Source organism: Colletotrichum orchidophilum, assembly GCF_001831195.1.
Source record: "Colletotrichum orchidophilum strain IMI 309357 chromosome Unknown Scaffold_167.1, whole genome shotgun sequence".
Lineage (NCBI taxonomy): Eukaryota > Fungi > Ascomycota > Sordariomycetes > Glomerellales > Glomerellaceae > Colletotrichum > Colletotrichum orchidophilum.
Window position 1 is genome coordinate 45,185 of NW_019173123.1, and position 24,330 is coordinate 69,514.

Below are 24,330 nucleotides of genomic sequence, written 5' to 3' on the forward strand. Positions count from 1 at the left end.
CCATGAGCTTTAGAATGTGAGATGAATTTCCAAGTACTGACAGACTCTTTGTTAAAACCTATGTAGTATATATAAACTATTCCAACCACATTATCTTGCTTCCATTCCATAACAGACATCCCGTTCGTTACATTCGCACTTCGATTTCTCAAGGGCTGCTTGTAACTCCACCAATCATGGCGGTAAGCAGCTGCTTCCCATCTGCCATCACTACGTCACCTTTCCGATCCAGCCCTCTACAATCCTCACCAACCGCCGTTACGGCCCGAGTTCCTGGATTGCCTAGCCTCCCGAGACTCTTTAGACGCTTTAGAGCGTTTCGAGTCCGCAGATGCAACCGAATGGTACGAGTCAAGGGATTTATGGCAGTTGACGCCACAATCGCCCTCGGCGAGCTTTTTATGATTCTCGTCGTGTTTGGCCACATCCTGCAGAGAGTTGTGTTCTCCTCTCGACGCTCTCGAAGATCTCGTAACCCCATTGAAGTCGCGATTGCCGTTGTTGTAGTTCTGAACATTCTTCCCGTTGCCACTGGCGGTGAAATCCTTGGGACGAGAGTCCCTGGGATAGTAGGTGTTGGGCAAGATGAAATTATCGTTACGACGGTCATTCAGGTCCTTCTCCCGGGAGAGCTTCGAGTCTTTGGACGCCACTGAGCGATACGAAGCTAGAGAATCTTTGCAGCCCGTGCCGCAATCACGGTTGTCCTGCTTGATGAGATTGTCAATGTACTTCACTTTGTCCTCGGGCGTATTGTGTTCATCTCTCGAAGCCCTGGAAGACGGAGACGTGCTCCGGTCATAGTAGTCCCTGCGTTCCCTGGACACCTTGGAGCGGTACGAGTCCAACGAATTATGGCAGTCCGTGCCGCAATTGTTGGCGTCGAGCTTGGCTAGGTTGTCTCGATACTTCCAGTCTTCCTCGGGGGTGACGCCTTGGACTGCAGCTTCACTTCTTGCTTGGATGTGTCGCTCGTCTCTGGCGTGAATAGTAGGCTCCAGGTCAACGTTTTCAAGAGTCAATTCGTCTCTGGCCTTGATTTGAGGGCTGTCGCTGGCCTGAACCTCGGGTTTCAAATCATAGTTGTCCAGCGCAACCTCGTCTCTGGCTTTGATGCGACGTTCGTCTCTGGCTTCAATCTCTGGTTCCAGATCGATATTGTCAAGAGCAGCCTCATCTCTGGCTTGGATGCGAGATGCTTCTCCAGCTTGAGTCTCTGGCTCCAGTCCAAAGGCATCAATTGCTGCATCGTCTCTGGCCAGTATCTCAGGCTCCCGCTCCCAGTCAGAAACATTAATGACTCTGTCGCCGCGGGCCTCAATGTCAGGCTCCGCGTTGATAGCTTCTGGGGCAGCGTCGGCCTTGAAGACATGAACTGGCGGGTGGGTGAGGCTCGGTAGCAACGCAATGGGGACCGCGGTCACGCCGGCCGTGAGTGCGGCTAAGGTGATGGTGGTGAGGAAGCGCATAATGCAGAGTTTGCGGGAAAGAATAGTGTAAACTGAGCGACAAAATGAGTAAGGGGATGTGAAGTATGAAGTGAGAGGGTTAAAAGTCTCTTCATTGACCGGCCAGGGTTCAATCAAATTGGCTTGTGACACGAACAATGGCATATGGGAAGGGAAGACACGACCTTGGCTTTATACTTGTCGGTGGTAGATTCATGTGAGCACCAATTGTTTCAACTCCGCTGAAAGGAGATACGAGTAAGACTTCCCGAGCCTTCTGCCGCATCTCCACATCTCAGTATGGAAATCTCATGATCACTTCCCTCCTCCATCTACGGTCCTCGGAAGATGATGAAAAATTGCTTAGAGAAGTTAGCGTAATCGTTGAGTCAATTTTTGAGGTTGTTGGCGCCGAGCTTAGGATCAAGCTAAGTTGTTGAATTCAACTTTTGACTTTTTAACGGCAAGATGGAGAGCAGGAGAGTGCCGCGTATTCGATTGCAAGGATTGAAAGGTGCCAGGATGAGTATCCGGTTGAGCCCGATCTGGATGTATCCTGAAGACTGGGGTTAAGGGTCACCCAGGAACCAACTTGGTTATCGCCAGAAAGCAAGCTTCGGGTACGCGCAAGCGTCGTGTGTAATTAGAGCCGACCTGAATGCTGCGCATAACAGCAACAAGCTTACTTGATGGTAGAGCTGAGGGCAGGATTTGGTTCTTTCCCCTCTTCTTCGTGGTGGAGTCGAAGTCAAATCGTGCAGTTTTCGGACAGAGTCAGTCGAATTGAGAAGATATCTACGCAAGCAAGGAAGCGTAGTGCGAAGCTTAAAACTTGTCATTCGGGTTGCTCCTTGATTGGTACTCTTCTCCCGGCCCACTAGACCTAACAGAACAAATTATGTTCGGCATGGACTAAACATTGGTTTCCCAAAACAAAGTTCAGGACTTTCGCCGACATTTCCGACGCCATTGGGAGTGTGTCAGGTATCTTACCTTAGACGAAGAGATCAACCGTCAACTTCTCGATTCGGGTTGAAAACTATGCAACTTCTATGGGATGCAAAGACGAGCGTAAAAGGGGGGAAGAAAGACTTGTACGTAAACGCGTCCGCGCTTTACCAGCTTTTCAATTGATCCGAAGTGGGCTGTTTCATATTGTACGTCGTTCATCAATGATATTCCCATGTTGTTGAGTTGACATCTGAACCAGGGTTCCGGGATGGTGCAACCTCTGTAGATCGTGTCCCAGCACGGCAAAAGCTTCCTACCCGTGGGGTTGGTGGTGGCCCGTGTGGCAGGCAGCCTTAATGGTTGGCCTGTTGCTAGTGGCCGCAGAGCCTCGATGGCCGAGAAGGCTGCAAAGCTCTTTTTCCTCTGAATCCAAGCAACACATTCTCGAATTCAAGCACGTGCTATGCGGCTCTGGTCAAAGGTTCTGGTCAAAGGTTCTGGTTGATAGTTTTCCTCAGCTGACCAGGTCTTCGCAAGCATGATCTCCTTTGGTTGACCAGAAGGGGGTTACGCGATAGTCTAGCCGCAAGTGCACGAGCGTGCGAAGGAGCCAATCTGTCCTAAGGGAGCTGCCCGGGATGATAGCTCCAGGGTGGACGAGCTTGCCCAGGGCGCCAGGACCGGATCGTGTCGATCATACCTGCCCCCCATCCCCCCTCCCCAGTGCTCACGGACATTGGGATGGGACGTCCGGGCCAAGCATCCTCGAAAGCGTAGGTAGATGGTCGTGATGGACCGGACAGGGTTGGAGCGCCAGATCCTTCTTCGGACGGTCTCGACTCTCGCCAGCTAGCTACCCCGCGTTGCCCCTCTTCCCAAGGTAGAAGAAAGCTGAAGAAGGTTCAGCCGACAACATAGAGAAGTCGAGGATCAGTTCGGGATGCCGGTGAAAACTTGGTCGCCGAAGACGGGTAGTCCAACTTCGCGTCGCTTTCGTGGCCTCTGGGAAACCTGCATACGATATGGGCAGATTTTTTTGGAGCAAAAAGAGCAGTCCGTCATAAGATCCGACTGGAGGAAGACGACGATCAAAGGCAGGCTGCGGATCGCGGCAGTTCGGAGAATAAAATCCGCTAAAGCGTTGAGGGGTAGTACACAGACAAAACCTTAATCTAATGGTGTGCTATCGACAAGGGAAGCCTTAGACGCGTGTACAATCAACGGTCCTTACTCACTGTCAAGTTGTGGTCGGTGGACCTGACTAGCCAGGGATGGCGGCGGCATATGTGGACATGGGATGCAGTTGCATTGCAGACATCTCCCGACAACGAGCATGCACTATGCCATGAAGAGGCTGCCAAGAGGCATTCTCAAATCGCCAAGATGATGTTCTTAACGCCAAGTTGCTTGGCCTAAAGAGCAACGCGTAGGTAGTTGAAGGACTACAAAAGCAAAAGCTCAGCTCTTCCTACTAGTCTGCTTTTCCTCGACACAGGAGTCATCAGCCATCACTGTTTTCTTCTAGTGTAGCCGGCTGACCGCACCCTACAATAAACTTCTACGGCCTTACTCAGCGTAGAGAAGATCGTCTTAACATCAGTTGCAAACAGCCTTACATTGCCAGCCCGCTGGCTCCCAAACTTTGTCCTCGATCGATCAAAGCTAGATGTTTCGCGCTCTGAACGTTACTCATTTCCGACTCCAAAGGCCCGATATTCTCGACCAACATCTCGGGCGCTAGCCGGCGGGCGCTCGACAAAAAAATAGAGTGTTTCCAAACAACCCAGCCCTTGAATGGAAGCATATGCGAGATATCGCGAGTCGGTAACGAAATGCACTCTAGCGCCGACCTCTATCGCCAGCAGCAGAAAACTCCGAACGCCGACCTTCTTTTCATCCCATATTTTTTGCGGCCATGGAAGCTGTCCTGGCTGTCATGGGGTCAAAGTGATTACGCAGCCGTCTGGCCAAACCCCTCATGCTCGTCTATGCCTCGGGCTAGGCAATTGGGATCTTTCTCCAGCTCGGGCTCGCTCGCCGCAATCATCTAGCCCCCACCACACCCAGCCCGTTTTCAGTCTGACTTCAGCTCGGTTACCTGTGGTCTCGGTGCAGATGTGGCATGGAACCTCTGAAACTTTCCGTAGAAGCTGCTAGGAACAAGTCAATGCCATTGGAAACAGGTTTCTATTCAACCTTGACCAGGAGAAGGCTACTTCTGGACAAGGAAGACTCCCGGAATCGAAAGTTCAGCTCTCACGAGGTAGAGTGTTCGCGAGGCGCCTGATTACTGACTCATAGTGTGTGTAGTAAGGTGTCACGTGCTTGCTACCAAGGATCCAAGAAACAAGCGCTCGCGAAAACTTCGGAAACAATGAGAAGCTAGAGGTAAGTCATTCAACCATCGCCCGAGGTAGTAAAAATGAGAGACATCTTCAACGATAAGCTAAAGTTGAGTCTCGGCCGAAGAAATCTTGCTGAGCCAAAAGTAACATCACAGAGCCATCAAGGGGAGATTGATTCACCTACCAGTTACCCAGATCAGACGTAACATATGTAATACACTAGAAGCAAAAATTGAAGAAAAAGAAGATGATCTCACGCCAAGGCGGGGTTTAACCGCTTTTACTCCCCGAGGTGGGCTCGAACCACCAACCTCCAGATTAACAGTCTGACGCGCTAGCCAATTGTGCCATCGGGGATTTGAGATGTGATTGGATACTTTCTCCTACTCAGTAGAGGACCCTAGTACCATCTGTTTTTGCCCCGCAGCGCTGGTCCCCGCCAAAACTGCCACGGACTGCCTAGGACTGTTGCCCAAACAGCCTTGGTATTCGAGTGTTGCGGGAAATCTCATGATTGAGGCAGCTGTCACCGCTGATGCTGAGATGAAGCTTTTGATACTAATAGCTTATGACTTGTACCAATTGAGTTCCCGGAAAGACAATCTGATCATCAAAGTTAATGTCCAGGTCAAGCTCCAAGGTGTCACGGTCCAAGCAACTCAAATGTCCCCTGTGGAATTCCAGTCCTAGACTCGGATGTCAAATTCGTCCCACGAGAACGAACTCACAATGATTGAAAAGTTCCATGCATACAGTGACGAACTCTGCATAACTTAGAGAGTTGGAAGCAAGGCGGAGGCGAAGTTGGACGCCCTGCCGAATACATATCGGCAGTCATCGACCCATCGGGCCGAAATGTTGTCACCATGATCTCGCCTTGGTGCCCTATGCCTTCAGCCTCTTTGACAGTGTTGGTGTTTATGATGATAGATACTCCGACTTTCAGGACTGCAAACGACAACCTACTGTAACAGGTTTGCACCTGGATTTCACTCCCGCAGATTGACGACGAGAACCTCTACATCTGCCAAGACCTTTGGTGCAGCTACGCCATCAATTTTCCACCACTGGCATCAGTTCCCCTCATGCCACGCCGAACCCCGCGTAGGTCACTACGCATCACGTCCTCGGGTTAAGATCGTCCGCAAGCGATCATTCAAATTACCCTTCAAGACTGTGTGAACACCCTTTCCATCAGACTCAATTTTTTTTAACCAATTCTCCCATTCCTTCTCTTCTCTATCCCCCAAAGATGTCACTCTCCGACCACGCGCAAAAGCTCACCAACACTCTCGAGCAAGCCAAGCTCGTCCCGGGCTCGGAGGCGGCGCTGATACCGGAGGGCTTCCGACCCACGACCAAGCTCGAGGTCTCGTTCGCGGGTAAGGTTGTCGACGCGGGCAACTTCTTCCGCGCGGGCGAGTGCAAGCTCGCGCCCAGCATCTCCTTCGCGGCCGAGGAGGAGTCGGAGGCGTCGCCCGGCGCATCGTACACGCTCTTCCTGACGGACCCGGACGCGCCTACACCGGACAACCCGCAGTTTGCCTTTTGGCGCCACTGGGTTCTCCCCGGGCTGCAGCCGCTCAGCGGAGGTGCGGTTGTCGGGCAGACGAAGCCGGCTTTGACGGAGTTTCTCGGGCCTGGGCCCAAGGATGAGTGAGCGTTATTTCCCCCTTCTCCCATCCTCACACCACAATCAGCGTCTCGGTGGCTTGGAAGGCCTGCTCAACGTAACCTGTTTGCGTAGGTTTTGCTGACTCTGCTGTCATTCCTAGCTCAAAGCCGCACAGGTACCTCTTCTTGCTCTACCGGGAACCTCAGGGTCTGGATCTCAAGAAGGAGGACGTCGGCGGGGAGGAGTTTGTGCAGAGACGGTCATGGAAACCTGCTGAGTTTGCCGAGAAGCATGGGTTGAAGCTCGTCGGAGTGAACTGGATGACTTGCGCTGGCGATGGTTGGACGGAGTGAGGCACGATGCCTGTAAGTCTGGCAGATGCAGCTGGGCACGCAGCACCAAGGCTTTGCGAGCCATTACAGGGTCACTGGAAGAAAACGCGATTCTTCAAGCCTCCCAAGTCGGGATTCCTCAAGACCGGTTGCTCGAATGGTAGACAACGGGTCTTGCAGATGGCTTAGGAGAGCAGCAGCGAGCTTCGATGAACGGCAAGATTCGGCCGCATCGTCGTCAAGAATCATCGTGAAGCTGGTCCTATAGTCTAGTTGGTTAGGACGTCGGATTCTGATCAAGACATTATTAGATCCTTCCGTAAGCCCAGGTTCGAATCCTGGTAGGACCTTTGTGGTTGGCCGTCTAGTCTCACTTCTTTTTTTGCGAGTGAAAAGTCCGGTCTGAGTTATGTCCTAATAATGTGCTGGAAGTGCACAGGTTCAATGCAACATCATTTACCGTCTCTGTCGTCCAAGAACCCCTAACCAATTGACTCAGTTTATGCGTGGACGTTGCAGTGGTCTGTGCCTGGACCATGGGGCTCCAGGGGCCGTCAGGGGCCTTCTGCGATCTTGATTCTAGCGGTCGCGTCCCTAAATCGACGCTAGTCATTTGAGAAGTTTGCACCCGCCAACAGCGAGTTTTTGACCCAAGTTGAACTTTAGATTACTTTACTCCAAGACGCGTCCCGTCGCGTCTCCCAAACTTGACATCGCAATGATACAGCGCCGTCTAGTCCGCCGACAAAGCTCGCTCGCAGCAGCCAAGAGAATCCTCGCTCAAGCTGACAGCGAGCCAGATGTCGAGATCAAAAAGCCGGCGTCCAGACCGCGTTTGGCAGCCACTAGAAACAAGTCTACGCCACCTTCACCATCAGCATCGAAAGACGCGTCAGAAGAAGACTTTAGCCCACCAATCCAAGACGACAACGACGATGATGTAAAGGACATCGCGGAACCGCCGCCAAAAAGGCGCAGGATCGAGAAGAACCCCAAAACCCGAAAAGCCGACACCGCAAGACTCCATGCGAGCCTCTTTGGCCCACCGCAGCAGCAGCAGCAGCAGGTGACGCATGATCCCTGCTGCTCGCCCGCCGCATCAAGAACGCACGCCACCTCGTACCACCGCCCTCTCCTCCTAGACGGCCAGCCTGGCCGGCGCGGACGCGACGCCCTCCTCGGCTGGTTCGACTCCATCAGCACCACCCGCGGCATGCCCTGGCGCAAACCCTGGATCGACCCGAAAGAGAGCTGGCCAGACGATGACACCGCCGCCGCTAATCTCCGCTGCGCCCTCGAGAAGCGCGCCTACGAGGTCTGGATCAGCGAAATCATGCTACAGCAGACCCGTGTCGCCGTGGTAATCGACTACTGGAACAGGTGGATGGCCCGCTGGCCCACGATCCAGGACCTCGCGGCTGCCGAGCCAGAAGACGTGCTGAGCGCCTGGCGCGGTCTGGGCTACTACAGCCGCGCCACGAGGATCCACGAGGCGGCGAAGCTGGTCGTCGCGGACCCGGACTGGCGGGGGCTGATGCCCTCCGACACGGCCGAGCTCGAGGCAAAAGTCCCCGGCGTGGGGCGGTACACGGCCGGCGCCGTCGCTGCCATTGTGTTTGGCGAGGCAGCGCCCATGGTCGATGGGAATGTGCTCCGCGTGCTGAGCAGGCAGCTGGGCCTGTACGGGAATGCAAAGACGGATAAGGCCGTCATTGACCTGCTCTGGGCCGCCGCGGACGCCCTCGTCAAAGCGGTCGCAAAGGACGGCCCCGGCGAGGACGGTACAGAGCTTCCTGGCAAAGCGCCGCTGAGCGATCGGCCAGGACGATGGGGCCAGGCCCTGATGGAACTCGGGAGCACAGTCTGCACGCCGAAGCCGAACTGCGGTGAGTGCCCCGTCACATCCACGTGTCGGGCATTCGCAGAGGGCCTGCAGATAGCGGCCTCCAAATCAAAGAAGACGGCGCAAAAGATCAAGGATATCGAGGACCTGTGTTCGATATGCGAGCCCTTTGAAGAAGGAAACGTAGAGGAGACCGCGCTTTCGGGAGAAGATTCGGACGCCGACGCGCCGAAACCTGCAAAGGGGGCCAAGAAGGGCGCAAAGACGCGACCGGGGCCAAAGCAGGCGACCTTATCCGCCTTCTTCACCTCAAAGACGGCAAAGAAGAAGGACGAGGAGGCGGAGGAGCCCTCCCTGACGGCAAAGCCCAAGGTTGCCCACCACGACGCGCGAACGCTAGAAATCGTCGCTGAGCACGCCCGTAAATTCCCGCTTAAGGTGGTCAAGAAGGCGGTCAGGGAGGAAGAAGCCCTCGTATGCGCGGTCCGGCGCGGTAGCGACCGCCGGTTCCTGATTCACCGACGCCCGGAGAAGGGACTCCTGGCCGGGTTGTGGGAGCTGCCCAGCCACACGCTGCCGCCTGCTGGCGCGGCGACCGCCGGCAGCGGCAATAGTAACACGGCGACTTCGCGGAAGAAGGATGCTCAGGGGTACGTCTCGGGACTCATCAGCGGCGGCGGCGGAGACAAGAAGAAGTTGAAGCTGAGATATGCCGGGGAACTTGGCAGCGTGCCGTGGCTGTTTTCTCATCTGAAGCTTACCATGCATGTGTACCTCTTCGAGGTGGACGGGTCCGAGGACCTAGTCTCGTCGCATGCGCGGCATCGCTGGGCTACGGCTGAAGAGGTTGATGAGGAGTCTATGGGGACTGGGATGCGCAAGTGCTGGGCTTTGGTGAGGGAGAGAAACGAGGAGTCTCTCTCTTCTTGATAGACCAGTCATTGGATTGTAACTAAAACCTGGACTAGCTCGATTACCAAAGACTCATCCGGCTCTGACTGGAAATGTCAGGGGAGTTCACCGGAATACCAATCAAAGATAGAAGACACTGATTCCTCTCATGATATTTAGAGCCTTGCATGGAATTATGCATGTCGGCGCCCGAGAATTGGTCAGGTTTTCACTCCGACCATCCGTCCTCATTGAAGCAACTTCAAGCACAAGCATAAGAGCGCGCGGACAGCTCCGCATGATGTAGGTAATCAGGAAAGAGTACGTCTTTCTGTGTTCATTATAGCTCTGTTAACTACTTGTTCAGAAGAGATATCACTGAGATTTATCATCTGGCGTGTCGTTCCTCCTTCCAGCTCGAATTTGAAGCATCAATGATTGAAGATATTAATACCGCGACAGCCACCACAGGAAGATGACGGTGAGATGGCGTTGCTATTACCAGCCAGTAGTCACTACTGCGGCCTAAGTTTCCTCGAGGACTCCAACGAGACACTTGCCATCTCACAAGCGGGCGACGACGTCTCCCTGCACCGCAGACTCGGTGAACCCGGGAAACCCTGCCGAGGCCTCCTCATCAGCCCACTTTAGATATGGACGCAGGCCGGCAAAGTAGAAGTTGGTGTTCGTCTTCTTCCCGGGAATGTTCTGGCCCAGAATCCAGCTTGGAGTTTTGGCGAACAATGACCCTTTCAACATGCTGTTGCACAGCTCCACCCAATCCGCCTCGGCTTCCTCCTTTGCCTCCATGATTGCACGCCTACGTGGACTTTGAATCGGTCCGTCGCCCAGCTTGCCAGCCTCGTCATCTTTTTCTGATTTTGTCTGTTGGACAACGCCCTCGGCATGCTGTATCACCGACATGATGAAGTTAACTTCGCACTCCACGACTGGAGGGAAATTGGCAAAGGGGCTCTGCGGTCCAGAAATGAGAAACATGTTGGGGAACCCGGCGCAAGTGACGGCACCGTAGGCTCTGCTACCGTCACTCCAGTGGTCTTTCAGTGTCCTGCCGTTCCGGCCAGTCACCCCGCCGCGGATTCTCGTGTAGCTGCCGTCGACTGCCTCGAAACCCGTGGCGAAGATAAGGACGTCGACGTCGTGGACGGTGCCGTCGGCCAGCTCAACGCCTTGGGGGACTAGACGAATGATGGCGTTGGCCTGGAGGTCAACAATGTCGACGTTGTCGCGGTTGAAGATTTGGTAGTATCCAAAGTCGCAGAGCGGGCGTCGGGCGTACAGTTCCTGGGGCTTCAAGATGTGCGCCTTGCGAGGGTCCGTGACGATCTCGTCGATTTTGCCGCGTATAAAGTCGCAGGCAGCATTGTTGGCCTCCTCGTCGGTGACTAAATCGCGAAGGGCACTAAACATGAAGCGGAACCCGTTGCCCCGAGACCACACCTCCTCAAAGGCCTGCTTTCTCTCTTCGGGCGTTGCGTCCATCGTCTTGCGAGTTGACTCCGGGACTCCGAATCCGACAGACGACGACCAGACGTTGTCCCAGATCTTGTCATAGTCTGCGTTGATTTTTTGCCGGTAGCTAGGGTCCACTGGTCCTTGTCCACTGGGCACCGAGTATTGTGCGCGTCGTTGGAATAGAGTCAGTTTTCCGACGATGGGCGCAATTGCCGTCATAACTTGGACACCGGTGGAACCGCTGCCGATGATGCCAACCTTCTTTCCCTTTAGCTCAATGTTGTTATCCCACTTTGCTGTGTGACATGTGATGCCGTCGTAACTTCTCAGGCCAGGTATGTCTGGATAATTCGCCTTGGACAGGACCCCTAGAGAGTTGACGAGGTATCGAGCGTGGTAGACGGTCCCTGTGGAGTTGATTCCCGTGGAGGAGCACTCAACCCGCCAGCGCTCTAGGGTTTCGTCCCACGACGCCGACTGCATTTCGCAGTTGAACAACATGTACTTTCGCAAATCATGCTTCTCTACAACGTGCTGCAGGTACCTTAGGATCTCGGGCTGGTAGACGTAGTGTTGCGACCAAGGGTACGTCTTCAGGTCGTCCTTGTCCCAGGAGTATCGATACAGGTAGCTTTCTGTGTCACTCATGGCACCAGGATACCTGTTCCAGTACCATGTTCCCCCGACATCGCCAGCCATGTCAATGGTTTGGACTTTCATCCGCGGTTGCATACGGCTTAGGCGGTATGTTGCGTAGATACCGCCAAAACCAGCTCCTACGACGAGGGCATCGACTTCAATGGGTGTTGTCATTTTGCCGAATGTCTTGTATGAGGTGATGTCGTGGTCTCGTTCCTTTTTAACTCGGAACGGCGAGGCCGTAGTAGCAGAATCAGCAGAGTTGTCGACAACCTATTTCTCTAGATGATGGACAGGGTGGGGTTTATGACTGCCTTGGAAGTCGTCTTCCGTAGGCCAAGAAGCAGTCATCAGATACATGCATCACTTGATGATTAAGTAGTGGGATAAATGTAACCACATACCCCCGCAAGTGCAGAAACGTCGAGTGAGCGCGAGAATGATCTTCATGTGGAAGATGCAATCGTAGACCTACAGCGAATCGCAGTCCACGCCAAAATCTTGTTTAGAGAACGACACGAACCACTTTCCGCATTAAGTAGTCTACCATGGTTGAGCAAGACATTTTGTGCCAGTCACCGAGGCAATCGATATCTCGTGTTTGACAGCCAAGTCGCCGGTGGGTCTGGAAGTTTCCAAGTTAAGCCGCGTACAGCGCGCGGGGTAGCCGACGTGCTGCAATCCGAAATGTAGGAGATGATTTTCGCAATAATACATCAACAGTTTAAAGGAAAACTTTCGCGCTGCCTTTACTCAGCCAAGTTGCAGGCAGGGTAAACTGAAGGGTTCCTCTCTGTGATATCGACACATTTGCTCCCGAGCATCCGTATATGTGGATGAGTTTTACATTGGCTGAGGGTCGCGCGCGTGGACCCAGTCACATCCGTTTAATGAGAAGTTTGCGAGGAGTGTGATGAGCCACGGTGGAATATCCCTATGCGAGTGGTAGCAGGGCCTCTGGGCGAAGCGAAAGAAAAAGGAAGCCAACTCAGGATCTAACAAACGTGACTATGACCCAACAGCGCATACGAGGTTGGCCTCGAGGCGGAAATATCAACGTCATGAATATGCATAAAGGAAACGACGTATTGGTAATGAGCACCCATAATAAAAACGAGGTAAATGCAAACGATGCATACTGGTTGATGACATAGACGCAAACCAAAACCTTGCACTAGAAACACATAAAGTACCTAGTCATCACAAAGTACCTGGTCATAATGATAACAATGATGAGTCTTCAGCCCTAAGATTTTTCATCGCCAGCCGCCGTTACCTGTTACTACTATCTACTTTTATATCCTCTGTTTTTGTCAACTATGTTAACCGGGGCGAGTGAAAACGGTCCTCGTAGATTTTGAGCGTTATGACCATCGACCTCATTTTGTTTCTATCTGCCTGGCTGGCACAGGGACGGTCCAAAAGTGACCCTCTGGTGAGTCTTCCATTCCTTTGAGGATACTTGGGAATTTCAAAGGGGAAGAGCGAGTTTGCTGCGGTAAAGGGGCATGTCTACTACATCCAGAGGTACATGGAGTAAAGTCATCTGGGCAAAATTGGAGCGTACGACACGGCTTAACTTTGGCACAGTTCAAAGATAGCGTCTTCCGTGTAAGTAAGCTAAACAGTACTTTCACAACACGATACGAGATCAAAGTTATGATAGCCAATCTTCTTTGTAACTATGATATCAAGCTCCCCGATGACGTTACAGAATGGTGTAAATCGGTCAGATTTGGGACATTTGTAAGATGTGGAACCAAGCTCCAAAGGCTTCAGATTCACCAATGAAATAACAGTGTGTACCGGATCCCAGTAAGACCGTAATGGTCAGGGAGTCGCAAAACTGCGGCAAGTTGAATGCGGTCCAATAATTGTGGTGCTATGCTCATTTGTTGAAATAATCCAAGGTATATCAAGATCCTGAATGAAATGAACAGATCACGTGTGCATAGTTCAACTTCATAGAAGAGTTGGGCAAGATGTAGTAGCAGCCTCGAGAGTTTTTACCTACGGTAGTTGATACTTGATAATCTTGCGATTGATCATCCGAGGTCTCTCCTGCCCAACTCAGAGAGAAGCTTGGTGCCCAACGAGTTCTTCACTCTCCAAGACGTTTGTAAATGCTCAGGGCCTGTTCTACTAGACTACTGCCGGTCAGCCGGGTAAACCCCCTGCCCCGAAAAAGGCCCACACCCCAACCCGCCGGGGCCCGGGTCGCCCGGAAGGGCTCCATGTTCTGACGATGGGTCCCCTTGGTGTTGAATGTGGATACGCCCGCGTCGTGCCCTCACCGCACGCACAACCTGGGATGCTTGAGCTTCCGTCCACAGCCAGAATTTTCATCAACCGCATCAATTGCCCGGCTAGCTCAATCGGTAGAGCGTGAGACTCTTAATCTCAAGGTTGTGGGTTCGACCCGTAAGCATCATAAGCCCGTGCAAGTTATCGAAGAACGTATAGCTAACTTAAACCAGCCACGTCGGGCTCAATTCCCGTCAGCGATTGAACTAGCAATCATATCTTTTTGCTAATTCCCATGTCAAAATCTGCTGCATTCAAAGCAAAGGCAGTTAGAATTTTGCAATGACAGCCAGCTCAAATACTCATTGTGAGCCTCGTTGATTTTTCTGACGAGTTGATCCCCCATCACCAAAAATCACTGGGTCGTCCCCTTCTGCTCCTGGCTTCATCGTGAACGGCTTCAATGAGACCCAGTTCCTCGAAAGAGCTGTCCACACACTTACCCATTATAGCTACAGGGTTCCCCTCCGTCGCGCAAGTCTTGCACAGCCCAGCCCAGCTCAGGCAAAGTGTGCCACGCGACTATTTCCCCAAAAGCCCAAGCATCTTGGCGGGACTTGGCATCGCGGCCTTTGACGCTCCGGTTTCTTGCAGGAAAAGTGGGAGCTGTCTTTTGCTTATACAGCTCCCCCGCCAAGGAACGATCGCCACAAGGTTGTAGTATCCCGGGTTGAGCCTGAATGCCATGCTTATTCGCGAGGCAGGGTGGTGCCGGGGTCGATCGGTCGTTCATAATGGCGGTGGCGTACCTCCTTGGCGGGAATGTATTATGTTGAAGGATATCAATACTTGATTCGGCGTTTTTCACAGTGAGGAAAGTGTCTGCCTAGGCCATCCGAGTCGTTCTGTCTTTGCTAAAATCGCCATGGGGCTATTTTTGCCTACACGGCTTTGGAGTTGCTTCTTGGTGATTGCCACGGCTATTGTTCCATCAACGACTCTCAACACCAATGATGACCTTCAATGCTCTTGGAACGCTTCTAATTCACTCACCTCCATCATAGTAGAAGATCAATGTACCTTGGCAAGCAGCTCTGAGAGAGCTGCTCAAGCCAATGCGTGGCATCCATGGACGCAGAAACCCGTATGTGTCGGCTCGAAGACGACAAAGACCTCACAGCACTGCGCTTTCGTCAAAGAGGACTTTCAAGGAAGCAAGAGTCTTCTCATCGTCACAAATCCAGAGGTCGTAGCCGGTGATGTCAGTCTCGTCGAGGATCTTGACTCGCAATGGACCAGCATTCGACCTCCCCTCGGGCCGACCGAGCTGCCGCCCTTCAACGTCGATACAATACCGGGCAAAGGGCTGGGGGCTGTGGCAAACACGAGCATCCGCTCGGGAGACATCGTCTTGAGGGAACACCCTGTCATCCTGCAGTTGGCGGAAGTGTCTCGGTCGATTGGTCGGATGCAAGCTCTCTGGGTGTTGGAGGAAGGCTTCATTCGGCTGCCGAGGGAGGATCAGGAGAGAGTGTTCAATCTCTCTAGAAGTACCGGGGGTCACATCCTAGAAGACATCATCCGCACAAACACGTTTGGCGCAACTCTCAACAAAGTTGCCCATTTTGGACTGTTTCCAAATGTTGCGGTGGGTGGATCCTTTGCCGTCTTTTTTGCAGCATCACTGACAATAAGCAGAGAATCAATCATGCCTGTAAGCCTAAGTAAGGCCTCATTACTATGTGAACCCAAATCAGGATAGAGATAGGGTGCTTACTTGAAGCTAGTGCAATTACTCGCTTCTCGCCCCGGACGTTGGAGCTACAAGTTGTGGCGTACAAAGACATAATGCCGGGCGAGGAACTAAGCATCAGTTGTCAGAACCCTGAATCCCTCCCACCTTACCATCTGAATCCGACTGATGCCAGGAACAGATTCGATGCTGAACATGCTCTACCAAGACCGGCAACAAGCCCTCCAGGAATGGGGCTTCAACTGCAACTGCGCGATATGCAGCTCCTCTCCCGAAGTGCTAGCCATCTCAGACGGCCACCGCAGACGACTACAAGAGATCCTCTCGGAGCTCGAGGACCCGGTCCTCGCTGGCTCGCCATCTCTGGTAGCGGAGCTGGTCGATGAGCTGGAGGACGTCATAGTAATAGAAGGGCTCACAGCGCAGGCAGGCGAGTTCTACGACGTCGTTGCTCGGGCGTACGGCGCGATGGGGGAGATGGGAAAGGGAAGGATGTACGCAGAGTTGGCGTTGGAGAAGCTGGTGCGGTTTGCGGGGTACGACGACGAGAGGACGGCGAAGGCGAGGGCAGTCCTTTTGGAGTTTGGGGGGCAGCCCGGCACGGGGTAAAGGATCGCGTTGGGGAAAGTTGGGGGCGGCGCGGTCGCAGCAATGAACGTGTTCACAGATCTAGGGGGTATAAGTGGTCTAGTGTGTGCCCTTTGGAACCGGGGGTGGCATATTCCTCATTCGGAGGGGGTGATTCGGTTATTTCACCCCCGTCATGGTAGGGAACGACATATGACACTTTACCTGGTTTGGGGAAGCGAGCATGTTGACAGGTTGCGGAGAATTTCGTGGTGGAGGAGGATTACACCGGCGCGCGGTTGCTTGACAACCTTGGGCCGGCTATGCGGCACCTGTTGATGGTGGTCACGGCCGGGGTAATGGTTCATGTCAGATTCGATTAGGTTGCGGGAGGATGTGACCGCTGCTGCATCCCACGGGCATTTTGTTTTCAGATAGGAAGCGAGATATCATATGTCGATGCGGGTCGCAGGAGTTGAGGCTCTGGCTGGAGCCCATCTTGGCGATGCCAAGTAGCTTGGAACGACGTTTGCCAAGGTTTCTCGGCGTTCTTTTGTAAACGTCGACTTGCACCCAAGGTTCAAAGGAACACCATTTGATGGTTTTGTGACAGCAAACCACAACGAGTCACTTGAAGAAAGAAGCACAGAGTAACCTGATGGAAACGCACGGATATTTGTGTGTTGCGGATCAAAGACCTTGGTAGACTTGCTGATAGTCAATGAGAACTGTCCGCCAAACATCATAGATAGCACTGACTTGACGGCTCTAATTTTGTGACTGACAATGCTATTGTTTGCAAGTTTGAAACAAACATTTGTATAGTGTTCGTCGCGAGTCACATTATGGCAAGGTATTTAAGCAGCGAGCGAATCGAGCAGTTCGGATACGACATACGCACTGGCTAGCTTCAAATTCCAATCACACAGTAGCAGCCAGAAAGCCCAAGGAAGCCAAGAGACGGAGAAAAGATTGCCAGCCATGTGTATCCAGTGGATCGCCTCCGCAAACTGCACCGGCGCCGTGGGCGGAGATATGCCGCACAAGGGGTGCAAGGGCGCCCACGTCGCGGTGGTGCGCCGTGAGGTCTGCCCCTCGGCCCGCGAGCAGTGTGTGTGCTTCTTCGGCTCGTGCGGGAACATACTCACGCTGTCCGCCCGGGACCAGGCCACGGTCTGCGCGCCGTGTGAGGTCTGCGGCGCTGACGAGGACCCGGAGCAGATGATGCTGCTGAGAGTTTTTGACGATGCCTTCGCCGCCGAGTGGGTTATCGCCTTTGGGGAGAGCCACTACGAAAAGTGCACCGAGGGGCAATGGAGGGGTCGTTGGGCAGAGGATGAGTAAGATGAGACCTCGTCGGTCGTGGTGAGTAATTACAGATTCGCAGAGGCATGAAGGACGAAGGAGGAAGAGACTTCGTGCCAAGGATGGATTGTTACATGGGCACGGAGAACCCCCCACGAAAGGATCTGAATCGGAGAGCATACAAATCAGGTTTCTGGGACCGTTGGGCGCCGCTAGTACGATTGTGACCGTCGATCCAACGGGCTCGCTCTCTGTTCTGTCTCCGAAGCCGGTGAGTTTGAGGAGAGATCTTCACCACAGGAATTTGTCAGGTCTAGGTTCTGACCAACACAAGTCAAAAAGAAAATGAAAATGAAAACAATGTGCCTACCTGCGCGGAGCGTGGAACAATCGTATGAGGTCTAAATTACCACTCGAGAAATCCCCGCAAATCCGTGCACTACATGTGCCTGGTCCTGGGTGGCTGGGAGATGCCTGTTGGACAGCCCTCCGCTTTCCTTCGCCATGTGACGGGTCGTACTCCGCCCGCGGCGGCGGTGACAAGAAGCTCCGTGTCGTTGAGAAATATGCCATTTAAGAACAAGGTGTGCGTCTGTGTCCTGATGCTTGTTGGTGTGTGTGGAAGCGTCAGGACTCGCGCGAGCTGCAAGTTGAGCGCTTAGATATTCCTACTCCAGTTTTCCCCATACCGTCCCCATGGAAGGAAGCTTTCTCTGTGGGGACCTTGGGGTTGAAAGAAGCCCATGATCCATCAGTGGACCTGGGGTTGCGCGTTGCTCGACGGGGGGGTAGGCGGGGGGTTAGACGGGGCAGGGAAACTTGGAATCTGGCCGAGATACCCTGGCGCTGTCGCCGGATCTCTCCAAAGCTCACGAATCAATAGGCGTATCAAGGTATCACGGCGCAAATTGTCGTCCTTTTGGTTGGCCGAGGACGGGTATGTAAGCTTATTCTATGGGGTCAAAGTCACGACGAGATCCATCATGTTTGGCTAAAGTGAGGGGGGAAAGGCGAAGCAGAAAAGATGGGCACCGAGCCGAGGGAGATGAGAGAGAAAGAGAGCGGGAAAGGGGAAAGGGTCGGCGGTCGAGCCCCGATGGGCCTGACCATGTCGGGGGTAGCTGTTCTTCTACTGCATTGGCTGCTCTGGCTCTGCATCGTTCATCAATCCAAAAGAAAAACGGAGCAGACCGGGGTGCGATGACTCGATTCCAAGGTGGTCTCGCGGGCGTTTACCGTCTTACCCTCACGGAAGATGGCCGAGCGGCAGTTGGTGGCCCCGTCGACTTAAGCCCGAAACAGTTCCGTTGGGATCCACCGGCCGGCGGCGAGCTGCGACCTTGCGGAGTGCGGTCATGTAGGGTATCCAGTGTTTTCTACGCGTAAGGCAGCTCGTGTAAGCCAGCGGAGAGGCGGCGAAACAAGCACTTTGAGGTATGGAGATGGCGGATGGGGACTCTTGCGTGTTTTTTGTTGGGTTCCACGCGCGCAAACGGCACTTTGACACGGATCATGGGCTGAAGACGGGGCTTTTGCGAGTGGTTTGTCTTGGATTCCTCTTCCCAAGTCATCCACCCCCCATCCTCTTCCCCCTCCTGCTCCTGCTCCTTCTTCTCCTCTTCCTCCTCCTCCATAGGCTCCATAGGCTCCAGTCTACCTGCTCCTTGCGCTCCTCCTGAAGCTGCTGCTTTGGTCAGCAAACACTAGCAAGCATCGGCCCTCGGCGAGTCATATCCCAGCCAATTTTTCTTGATAATTGTGGGAGGTTGATAATGCCAGAACGGCGCGTTGCGGGGAAAGGGCTGTTCATCTGGACTATCTCATCTTCTCCAAACCCCCAGGCGCGGAGAATGCGGAGCCAGCTCCTATATCAGCCAGGGGTTGCACAATAGCGCGCGAACTCACGCGGCATTCACACAGACAACACTGGCACACTCTCGCTCATACTCACCTCTAGGAAACGCGAGCAGTCAGTCGGACCGCAAGTTTGGATGCCGTTCGGTATTACCATGTCCTAAGTAGGTAAACAAACCCTGCCGCCAGGCCCGACTTGGCCTGCGCTTCGGGATCTTACAATCACTTGGCAAAGCCCAGACCCGCGGGGACAAATCGCGTCACTTGGCGCTGGGTGATCGACCTTGGTGAAAAGTCTTGGTCCCAATCCAGCGACGCGGTACCGCAGCCTGCCGGCGCAAACTAGACTGGAGGCGTGTTTCTTGTCCTGACCACCACCACGCAACGTCGCGCATGACATGTTCGCTCCTGACAAATGACACGGCAGCATACGAAAACTTGTTGCATGGAAGTGTATGTAGGTGTGTTGCATTACGGAAACTTGCGGGAGCTTCTTGATCCCAACGCTTCGGTTGAGGATATAGTCTCTTTCGCTAGTTTAACGTATGTCGAAATATGAAAGTGAGCGAGAGCGGCATGAAGACCGTGCTGCATGGAGCCACGATTATCCTTGAGCTAAACCAACCAGGTCATCCGTTGTCAAATATTGGTTTTCTTCTCTCTTTGAAGGATAGGCGAGCCGCTTCTGAAATTTGACTTTTGTATCAGGGTGTTTATCCGTTGATTCACTTTTTCTTCCTGCCAGTTTTCCTGTTTTCCCGTCAGCTTTCACTTACATGATTACACACACCTCACTCTCGGCCGTTCTTCGCTGTGATTCAGATCGGAGTATCGTGTCCCAGCGATTAGTAATTCGACAATCCAGTTTCCTTCCTTTTTCAGCCTGCCGGAGGTCCGAGAGGATAACGTGTACGTTGCCATTGCATTATCACAGTGGATAATTAGATAGGTCCTATGCGGTGAGTCGGTGATACAATTCAGGTGCGTCCGAGAGAAACTACGAGAGTGGGAGTCTGGGAGAGCAGGCTTCGCAAGGTCACAGCAGAGATGGACGACAGCCCTCGTGAGTACGAGCTGGCAGAAAGACGGAGAACTGGCCGGCACTATCCCATCACCTTTCCATGTTCCTCCCTTTTCGTCTCCCCCTCCTCCTTGTCTTCCTAGTCTTCACAAGTCCCTAGCCTCCCCTAGTCTCCCCCAACCTACCCCAAACCCGCCCCAGCGCGGCTGCCATGGCCGGATATGTACATGCTGCCGCCCACTTCACGACCTAGTCGTCCGCCGCTCGCCAGGTCTCCTCCCCACGTATATCCATGCCCATCCCCATACCCCCAACTCTAGCCACCCTTGCTTAGTTTCGTAACAAGGCACCAAGGACACCATCCGTTCATTCCTTCCCCTCGTAATTTTTTCATGATGGTGGATCGGAAGTTGAGCGATTGGCCAGTCGGTGGAGCCAGTCCATCCACCCCGACTTACCTCGACCTTCCCTTCCCATGGGGTTGCATTGGCCGCGGGCTGTCATCTCTGTCTTTCACTCTCTTTGGGGCGGCGAGGGGAATGGGTTGGGTTGGTCCACGCGAAGATGGGATCTAGGATGATGTATCCGTAGCGCGGAGAGATCTACGTGCCCTTCTCATCCTCCTCCTCCCAAATCTAGGTATTAATACGAACCGCTCCTTTCCTTTTTTCATCCGTTCTACTCCTCAACCGTCGTGTTCATACCCTCAAGCCCACGAACATTCTTCCCCCCCTTCTTTCTTGTCTCTTCAGCAGCCCGCGAGCAAACAACTCTGTCAAAATGGCAGGCGGCGGCGTCAAGAAGCCCATCAACATTTTCAAGTTGGGAGACCTCGGTGAACCCGAGGGTGTCTTCAACTGGCGGCTATGGTTCGCGGTCATCTCCTTCGGCCTCATGGGCGCAGCCCGTGGTGTCGATGAGGGCCTCATCTCTGGTGCCTTCGGCTCCAAGGATTTCCAAAAGTTTATTCACTACGATCAATACAGTGCTGCTGAGAAGACCAACATCAAGGCCAACGTCTCCGCCATGGTCCAGCTTGGTTCCGTTGCTGGTGCTCTCATGTAAGTTTGACCACCCATCCCCTCCCCAAACTCTACATAGCAGGCCTTCCTCTGACCACCTATATCAATACAGTGCCTTCGTTATCTGCGACAAGATCGGCCGTATCTGGGCTACCCGCCAACTCTGCGTCATCTGGATCATCGGTATCGCCATCTTCATGGCCAACAACGGACACCTCGGCGCCGTCTACGCTGGTCGTTTCATCGCCGGTCTCGGTGTAGGCCAGACGCCCGTCGTCGGCCCCGTCTACCTCGCCGAGATCGCCCCGGCCTCTGTCCGCGGTCTATGCACCTGCGTCTTCACCGGCTTCGTCTATCTCGGCGTCGTGCTCGCCTACTTTACAAACTACGGCTGCCAGATCAATCTCGGCGACCACACCCACAACCGCTGGCTCGTGCCCACCTCCCTGCACATCATGTTCGCCGGCATCATCTTCATCTTGACCTTCTTCCAATTCGAGTCCCCCCGCTTCCTCGTCAAACAGGGCAAGATCGAGGAGGCCACCGAGACCATGGCCCACCTCCGTCACCTCCCCGTCGACCACGAATACGTCACCCGTGAGATCTACGCCATCCAACACTCTCACCAAGAAGAGCTCGAGGCCACCAAGGGCACCACCTGGTTTGGAAAGGTCAAGGAGCTGTTCCTCGTCCCTAGCAACTTGTACCGCCTATACCTCAGCACCATGGTCCAGTTCCTCTCCCAGTGGTCCGGTGCCGGCTCCATCACCCTCTACGCTCCCGACCTCTTCAAAATTCTCGGCATTTCGGGCCAGAATGAGTCCCTCCTCATCACCGCCGTATTCGGTGTCGTCAAGCTTGTCGCAGCCGTCGGCTGCGCCCTGTTCTTGGTCGACGTCATTGGTCGCAAGCGCGCTCTGCTCACGGGTATCACCCTGCAGGCTATCGCCATGATCTACATTGCCAGCTTCCTCACCCACGTCCCGAAGCTCGGTGTTGACGACTCCTTTACGCTCCCTGATAACCTAATCGGCGTCAGCAAGGGCGCCGTCGCCATGATCTACATCTCCGGCTTCGGCTGGGCCCTCGGCTGGAACTCCATGCAGTACCTGCTCACCGCCGAGCTGTTCCCCCTACGTGTCCGCGCACTCGCTACGTCGTGGGCCATGACTCTCCACTTTGCCAACCAGTACGGCAACAGTCGTGCTGTGCCCAACATGCTGGCGTCCACCGCCGTCGGTGGCATCTCCCCTATGGGCACCTTCTGGTCGTTCGCCGCCATCACCATCGTCGGTGGTGCATGGGTGTGGTTCTTTGTTCCTGAGACTTCCGGTCGTGCTCTTGAGGACATGGACCGTCTCTTTGAGCTTCCCTGGTACAGAATTGGTCTCCACGGTAACGAGGATGCCGATGCGAGAGATGTTGTCTACAACGAGAAGCAGGAGGCTGCTGAGGGTGTTATGGGAATGTCTGAGCACGCGGAGAAGAAGTCTGCCCAGGTCTAAAATGAAATTCACGTGAGAGAAGTCGGAGGCTTCTCATGGTTGAAAAGGGGTATATAATGAATGCAATATACCAAATAATGACATGAATAAATATCTACATTTTTGTGGTTAAGCGCTCAACTCGGTTTACTGCTTTTGTGGTGATACTAACTAGTCTTTTGATGCCACAACGACGATTCCAAGTCATGCTGGAGGCTCAGTCAACGGGCCACATTCTCCAATCTTTATCCCGCTGAAAATACTAAACGTAAAAGCGATTGGACCTTTTGTAAAGGGGTCTATGCACACTGATCGATAAGCTCACTCGAGTCCAGGGCCGTTCCTTGTCTCGTCTCAACCGTGTGATGGGCAGCAGTAAGACGACGGATTTATGGGCGCATTGCCGGATGGATAATCGGTTGCATGCTTAAATACGTTACTCAAAACCTAAGACGCGAGCTACACGTGGCTTATTCCGAGAAGAAATCTTATCTTGGATGAGCCCAACGAGTCAGTCGATTATTGAGTTGTTGAAACCAAACAAATGGACTGCATTCCGAATCTGTTTCAGCCCACAATCAGACACGGATGGGTTGACTTCACGTGCCATCAAAATGCTCGAAAAATTGCCACACCAAGAACGCAGCCGCTGGGGTCGACAGCCGTCCATAACTCCCCAAAGCTGCGCCCACAACCCTTCAGCCCCATATCCCTCTTGACTCCCTGAGCCAATCCCGAGGGATCGTCTTTGCCGCTGCTGTGGGTTTTGTCGACCGGCATCTTGTCTAGATTCAATGACCATCATCGAAGCATTCGGTAGATGCTAAGACGATTCCATCGACCATGCGGATTGTATTGAAGTAGAAAATCTCACCCAAGCAGTGATGGATATGAATAGTGATAGATTTCAGAGTGCGGGGTCAAAGGCCATTTTGCGTCCTTGGGAGTGAAACAAGAGGGAAACCCTTGAACAGCACCATGAAGGCCTCTTTTCTCCCTTTGCTATCGGCAGATGGGCTAATAGGATTGGCGTCAGACATGTCTCTGTGTCGACCCGACTTTCAACAGGCCGGCTGGCGACTGCATCAAAGACAATCAAGGAGGCACTGGACGTGCTGAATCTTTCATCGAAGCCATTGAAAGTGCGTTGCAAGTTTACTGATCTTCTACATCGCTGTCACAAACTTGACATGGTTAGGATGCGGGTTTTGTTTGACTGATTGGACGAGTACGGCGAGAAAAACTCTACTTTTCTTGTTCATATTCCCAGTGGCTTTCATGGCAATCAGGCTGGCGGCTAGATCTTTGCTCCTCGCACGCTGGGGCGCAGAAGATACGGCAATATGTATTGCTTTTGTGTGGAGGCCAACGGAACCCTCTCGCTTCCAAGGACACAATTCTGACCCAAAGGTTGTTGTAACCTTTTCTACCGATCTATTTCTCAGCAAGTTTTCTCTGGTGATTCTTGAGATCATGGCATGGCTAACAAGAAGTGAAAGTGCTGCGATGTGGTCTTAGATGAAACATCTGGACGCTGCAG

The 24,330-nt window shown here is 53.4% G+C and overlaps 9 protein-coding genes across 9 annotated transcripts; 5 read left to right on the forward strand and 4 right to left on the reverse strand.

Moving 5' to 3' along the window:
- Nucleotides 1-245: 245 nt before the first annotated feature.
- On the reverse strand, nucleotides 246-1,469 carry CORC01_12826 (uncharacterized protein; the record flags this gene model as incomplete). The annotated part of the gene is made up of 1 exon (XM_022624444.1): nucleotides 246-1,469. The coding sequence occupies one exon, from the start codon at nucleotides 1,467-1,469 to the stop codon at nucleotides 246-248; it is 1,224 nt and encodes a 407-aa protein (XP_022469045.1).
- A 4,527-nt stretch (nucleotides 1,470-5,996) lies between these two features.
- Nucleotides 5,997-6,712, forward strand: CORC01_12827 (phosphatidylethanolamine-binding protein; the record flags this gene model as incomplete). Its single annotated transcript, XM_022624445.1, has 2 exons — nucleotides 5,997-6,400; nucleotides 6,520-6,712. The coding sequence occupies 2 exons, from the start codon at nucleotides 5,997-5,999 to the stop codon at nucleotides 6,710-6,712; spliced, it is 597 nt and encodes a 198-aa protein (XP_022469046.1).
- Nucleotides 6,713-7,409: 697 nt separating this feature from the next.
- On the forward strand, nucleotides 7,410-9,464 carry CORC01_12828 (A/G-specific adenine glycosylase; the record flags this gene model as incomplete). The annotated part of the gene is made up of 1 exon (XM_022624446.1): nucleotides 7,410-9,464. The coding sequence occupies one exon, from the start codon at nucleotides 7,410-7,412 to the stop codon at nucleotides 9,462-9,464; it is 2,055 nt and encodes a 684-aa protein (XP_022469047.1).
- Nucleotides 9,465-9,989: 525 nt separating this feature from the next.
- On the reverse strand, nucleotides 9,990-11,714 carry CORC01_12829 (uncharacterized protein; the record flags this gene model as incomplete). The annotated part of the gene is made up of 1 exon (XM_022624447.1): nucleotides 9,990-11,714. One exon carries the CDS (start codon nucleotides 11,712-11,714, stop codon nucleotides 9,990-9,992), a length of 1,725 nt encoding a protein of 574 aa, XP_022469048.1.
- A 2,995-nt stretch (nucleotides 11,715-14,709) lies between these two features.
- On the forward strand, nucleotides 14,710-16,146 carry CORC01_12830 (uncharacterized protein; the record flags this gene model as incomplete). Its single annotated transcript, XM_022624448.1, has 4 exons — nucleotides 14,710-15,432; nucleotides 15,483-15,508; nucleotides 15,572-15,660; nucleotides 15,719-16,146. The coding sequence occupies 4 exons, from the start codon at nucleotides 14,710-14,712 to the stop codon at nucleotides 16,144-16,146; spliced, it is 1,266 nt and encodes a 421-aa protein (XP_022469049.1).
- A 939-nt stretch (nucleotides 16,147-17,085) lies between these two features.
- Nucleotides 17,086-17,448, forward strand: CORC01_12831 (uncharacterized protein; the record flags this gene model as incomplete). The annotated part of the gene is made up of 1 exon (XM_022624449.1): nucleotides 17,086-17,448. One exon carries the CDS (start codon nucleotides 17,086-17,088, stop codon nucleotides 17,446-17,448), a length of 363 nt encoding a protein of 120 aa, XP_022469050.1.
- A 1,337-nt stretch (nucleotides 17,449-18,785) lies between these two features.
- CORC01_12832 (uncharacterized protein) lies at nucleotides 18,786-19,052 on the reverse strand (the record flags this gene model as incomplete). The annotated part of the gene is made up of 1 exon (XM_022624450.1): nucleotides 18,786-19,052. The coding sequence occupies one exon, from the start codon at nucleotides 19,050-19,052 to the stop codon at nucleotides 18,786-18,788; it is 267 nt and encodes an 88-aa protein (XP_022469051.1).
- Nucleotides 19,053-19,423: 371 nt separating this feature from the next.
- CORC01_12833 (uncharacterized protein) lies at nucleotides 19,424-19,735 on the reverse strand (the record flags this gene model as incomplete). Its single annotated transcript, XM_022624451.1, has 1 exon — nucleotides 19,424-19,735. One exon carries the CDS (start codon nucleotides 19,733-19,735, stop codon nucleotides 19,424-19,426), a length of 312 nt encoding a protein of 103 aa, XP_022469052.1.
- Nucleotides 19,736-20,965: 1,230 nt separating this feature from the next.
- CORC01_12834 (uncharacterized protein) lies at nucleotides 20,966-22,811 on the forward strand (the record flags this gene model as incomplete). Its single annotated transcript, XM_022624452.1, has 2 exons — nucleotides 20,966-21,345; nucleotides 21,419-22,811. Coding segments are annotated over 2 exons (1,773 nt in total), but the record flags the coding sequence as incomplete, so codon positions are not given.
- Nucleotides 22,812-24,330: the final 1,519 nt, after the last annotated feature.